Genomic DNA, 3,724 nt, shown 5'->3' on the forward strand with positions numbered 1-3,724 from the left:
TCGAATGCGATATTCGCCGTGGCCAATACGCAAAGGACCATAAATTCTTCGCAGAACTTTCCTCTCGAAAACTCGCAACGTCGACTCATCAGTTGTTGACAACGTCCAAGCCTCTGCACCATATAGCAGGACGGGAATTATGAGTGACTTATAGAGTTTGGTTTTTGTTTGTCGAGAGAGGACTTTACTTCTCAATTGCCTACTCAGTCCGAAGTAACACCTGTTGGCAAGAGTTATCTTGCGTTGGATTTCTAGGCTGACATTGTTGGTGGTGTTTACGCTGGTTCCAAGATAGACGAAATTATCTACAACTTCAAAGTTATGACTGTCAACAGTGACGTGAGTGCCAAGTCGCGAGTGCGACGACGGTTTGTTTGATGACAGGAGATATTTCGCCTTGCCCTCGTTCACTGCCAGACCCATTTCTTTTGCTTCCTTGTCCAGTCTGGAGAAAGCAGAACTAACGGCTTGGATCGGTAAGTGTTGTGTTGCAGCTGTACGTAAGGAATTTGAAATGCCGTCCCACAGTTCCCTTATACCGAGTTGTTGACTAGTGCTCTCAGAGAGCAGGAGTGCAAGCCGAGTAGAAAATCGTTCGGCTGTATGTTGTGATTGCAGCTTCTCGAACCTTCCTTGTGTTTGTTGGCGTGCGTTTTTTGCTGCACATAGCCGGGTGCGAATCTTAGCTGCAACAAGATAGTGGTCCGAGTCGATGTTGGGACCTCGGAGCTTACGCACATCTAAAACACTGGAGACGTGTCTTCCGTCTATCACAACATGATCGATTTGGTTGGTGGATTTTCGATCCGGAGACAGCCAGGTAGCTTGATGAATCTTCTTATGCTGGAGCCTAGTACTACAGATAACCATATTTCGGGTCCCGGCGAAGTCGATCAGCCTCAACCCATTTGGGGATGTTTCATCGTGGAGGCTGATTTTACCGACCGTAGTACCAAAGATACCTTCTTTGCCCACCCTGGCGTTAAAATCGCCAAGCACGATTTTGACATCGTGGCGGGGGCATCTCTCATAAGTGCGCTCCAAGCACTCATAAAAGGCATCTTTGGTCACATCGTCCTTCTCTTCCGTCGGGGCGTGGGCGCAAATCAGCGATATGTTGAAGAACCTCGCTGTGATGCGGATTGTGGCTTGACGCTCATTCACCGGAGTGAATGATAGTACTCGGCGACGGAGTCTCTCTCCCACCACGAATCCAACACCAAACTTGCGCTCCTTTATATGGCCACTGTAGTAAATGTCACAAGGACCTACTTGTGTTGTCCTTGTCCCGTCCATCGCATTTCTTGGACGGCGGTGATGTCAGCCTTTATTTTCACGAGGACATCAACCAGCTGGGCAGCGGCACCTTCCCAATTAAGGGACCGGACATTTCAGGTGCATGCCCTTAAATCGTAGTCCTTATTTCGTTTGCCGTGGTCGTCATCAAAAGGGGGGTCTCTCATCCGAGGCTGGTTGTTACTGTTCATTGGGGGTGTTTTTTTACGTGGCGGGTCCCAAACCCAGCGCACAACCCTATGTAGGGGATATTTCGCCTTCTCACTTTAGCTCGCCTTCAAACGGATGTTCTTAGGCTACCCAGAGGATACTTGGTCAAAGACCGGAAGTAGTGAGCTGCTTGAGCCATATGTAAAAGAATCGTTTCTGGCCACTCCCAAGTGAATGGCGATCAGAGAACTTTCCTCACTTGCGTGAACTTCTACACATGACTCCATCAATTTGTTTGGTTTGATAAATTAAGCACTAATAAAAGAAACGGTTTTTTTTGTTAATGAAGAAGCTATAGTTTGGGAATAATGTATGTGGAATCGATTGGCTATTTTGATACCCTAAACAGTGTACAGCGCACGCTCGATAATCTGACCTAATTAAAACCAAGGCAGTTCACATTATCGAAAGTGTTCACATTATGGAATCCTCCAAAAGAATAGGATAGTACGTATTTATATATTGGAATTCACATTTTATTCATGTTTTCATTACATATACATTTTTACGTAACACATATTATACAAAATCTAGGTTTTATTTGAAAAAATCAGTCATCCTTTTCTGTATCTTCTGTGTTTCTAAAAGTTGGAGCACAGCTTTCTCTCTTAGACATCTTAGTACATTTACATCATTTGGATCGACGTCTTCATGACCAGCCCACCTTATCGCCTTGTTGAAAATTTCAACTGCTTCAGTCCGCTTAATTTTCTCCTCTACCTCCGATATGCTGCCTTCATCGGAATCGTCTTCTTCTTCATTCTCGTCATTTGCATTATCATCTTCAATATCTTCGTTCCATTCATGAACGCTTGGTAGCGTTAATTCAGCCTGAAATGGTTAATAAGAAAATCATTTTCAATAACCTGTATATCTTTTTGCGATTCTGCGAAAACGAACAAACCTCAGCATTCAAACTGTTAAGGAGATCGACGGTATTGCTCATCAAGGCGCGAAGTTCAGCTCCCCATTTTTCTTTTAAAACTGCGAGCGGAACACTCTCTTCGGAATCGTCATCACCTGCCGTAGAGCTTTTATTGGCAAACCTTTCTCCTTTAAAAATGACGTTACCTAAAAAACGAATTAAAAAGAAAAAAGTTAAATAAAATACAAAATAAATCCTCACCTGTGGAACGAAGGACTCATGAAACCATTCCTTGAAAACAGCCGACGTCATCCAGGCGGTTTTGAGCTCTTATAGTCTGTGGGGCATTGAAAGTTTTTAAAGCAGCGTGGGTTCTTTGCCTTTCCAATTACCAAAAGTTTCAGTTTATGAGATCCAGTGGCGTTTGAGCAACATAAAAACGTGATTCGCTGCTTTTCCGACTTAACGCCTGGGGCTCTCTTTTCCATACTGGGCACGTACGTTTTTTCTGGCAGAAGTTTCCAGAATAAGCCTGACTCATCAGCATTATATAACTGGTCGTTACACAGCTCCAGTTCGGCCATTTTAGCTCTAAGTTTTTCCTTAAATAGATCCACGAGCTGAGGCAGCGAAGATAGTTTTTTGCCTGATATTTGTAGCAGTCGAATACCGTACCTTTTTTTAAATCCTTGAAGCCATCCATCACTAGCGTTGAAGTTAGATTCATTTTCCTTTACTTGTGCATGCAGTACTTTGGCCTTTTCTTTCAACATTAAGGCACTTACTGGCCAGTTTTTATTCCGCATTTTGATAAACCAACGATGAAGAGCTTTCTCCATTTTGGGCAGCTCTGAAGGACGCAGAGTTCTTCTTTGTCCAGGTCCCGAGTATGTGTTGTTCACGAACTTTAAAATCACTATTTTTTTGCTTTGATTCCACAAATTGTTGATTTACCAACATTATATTTCTTTGCTAAGAACGTCATAGATGAGCCTCTTTTTAAAGAATCGAGAATATCAGCTTTTTGCTTCAATGTCAAAAACGTGTGTTTTTTAGAATTCATTTTTAACAGAAAATCTAAAACGAAACACTCCCCGCGAATACAAAATTGCAACTGAAGTATTCTACGCATTAAATGCAATACAAATGAGAGTCTTATTCTACAATTAGGGGATTCTCCAAATTCAGAATTAGCTGAGATCTGTGTAAACTACATTCAAATACTTTAACGTCTTTTGTTCATATTATAGAACCTTTTGGGTTTGTTCACATTATAGTGCAGTCAATGCATAAAAAAGACTGTTCACATTATGGGATGTTCGAACTATAGAGTGTTCACATTAACGAGCGTGC

General features: G+C 42.4%; 1 protein-coding gene across 2 annotated transcripts; it reads right to left on the minus strand.

The window, feature by feature from the left end:
* Window positions 1–1,960: 1,960 nt before the first annotated feature.
* LOC126762371 (uncharacterized) lies at window positions 1,961–3,453 on the minus strand. 2 transcript variants are annotated; one of them, XR_007667440.1, is made up of 3 exons: window positions 2,633–3,453; window positions 2,411–2,577; window positions 1,961–2,337 (listed from the first exon to the last, which is right to left on the minus strand). XR_007667440.1 is itself a non-coding variant. In XM_050479090.1 (2 exons), the coding sequence occupies exons 1-2, from the start codon at window positions 2,681–2,683 to the stop codon at window positions 2,044–2,046; spliced, it is 567 nt and encodes a 188-aa protein (XP_050335047.1). In that variant the 5' UTR covers window positions 2,684–3,453; the 3' UTR covers window positions 1,961–2,043. The 2 variants fall into 2 exon arrangements, 1 of the variants encoding a protein (XP_050335047.1); XM_050479090.1 differs by having other exon boundaries at window positions 2,411–3,453.
* Between the last annotated feature and the right edge of the window lie 271 nt (window positions 3,454–3,724).

Source organism: Bactrocera neohumeralis, chromosome 6, assembly GCF_024586455.1.
Source record: "Bactrocera neohumeralis isolate Rockhampton chromosome 6, APGP_CSIRO_Bneo_wtdbg2-racon-allhic-juicebox.fasta_v2, whole genome shotgun sequence".
Classification (NCBI taxonomy): Eukaryota; Metazoa; Arthropoda; class Insecta; order Diptera; family Tephritidae; genus Bactrocera; species Bactrocera neohumeralis.

Bases quoted from the DNA above. Each gene is read 5' to 3' on its own strand.
- LOC126762371 (XM_050479090.1), bottom strand. From the start codon at position 2,683: ATGACGTCGGCTGTTTTCAAGGAATGGTTTCATGAGTCCTTCGTTCCA. The intron at 2,338-2,410 runs GTTTGTTCGTTT...TAACCATTTCAG, and splicing joins TTAACAGTTTGAATGCTGAG to GCTGAATTAACGCTACCAAG.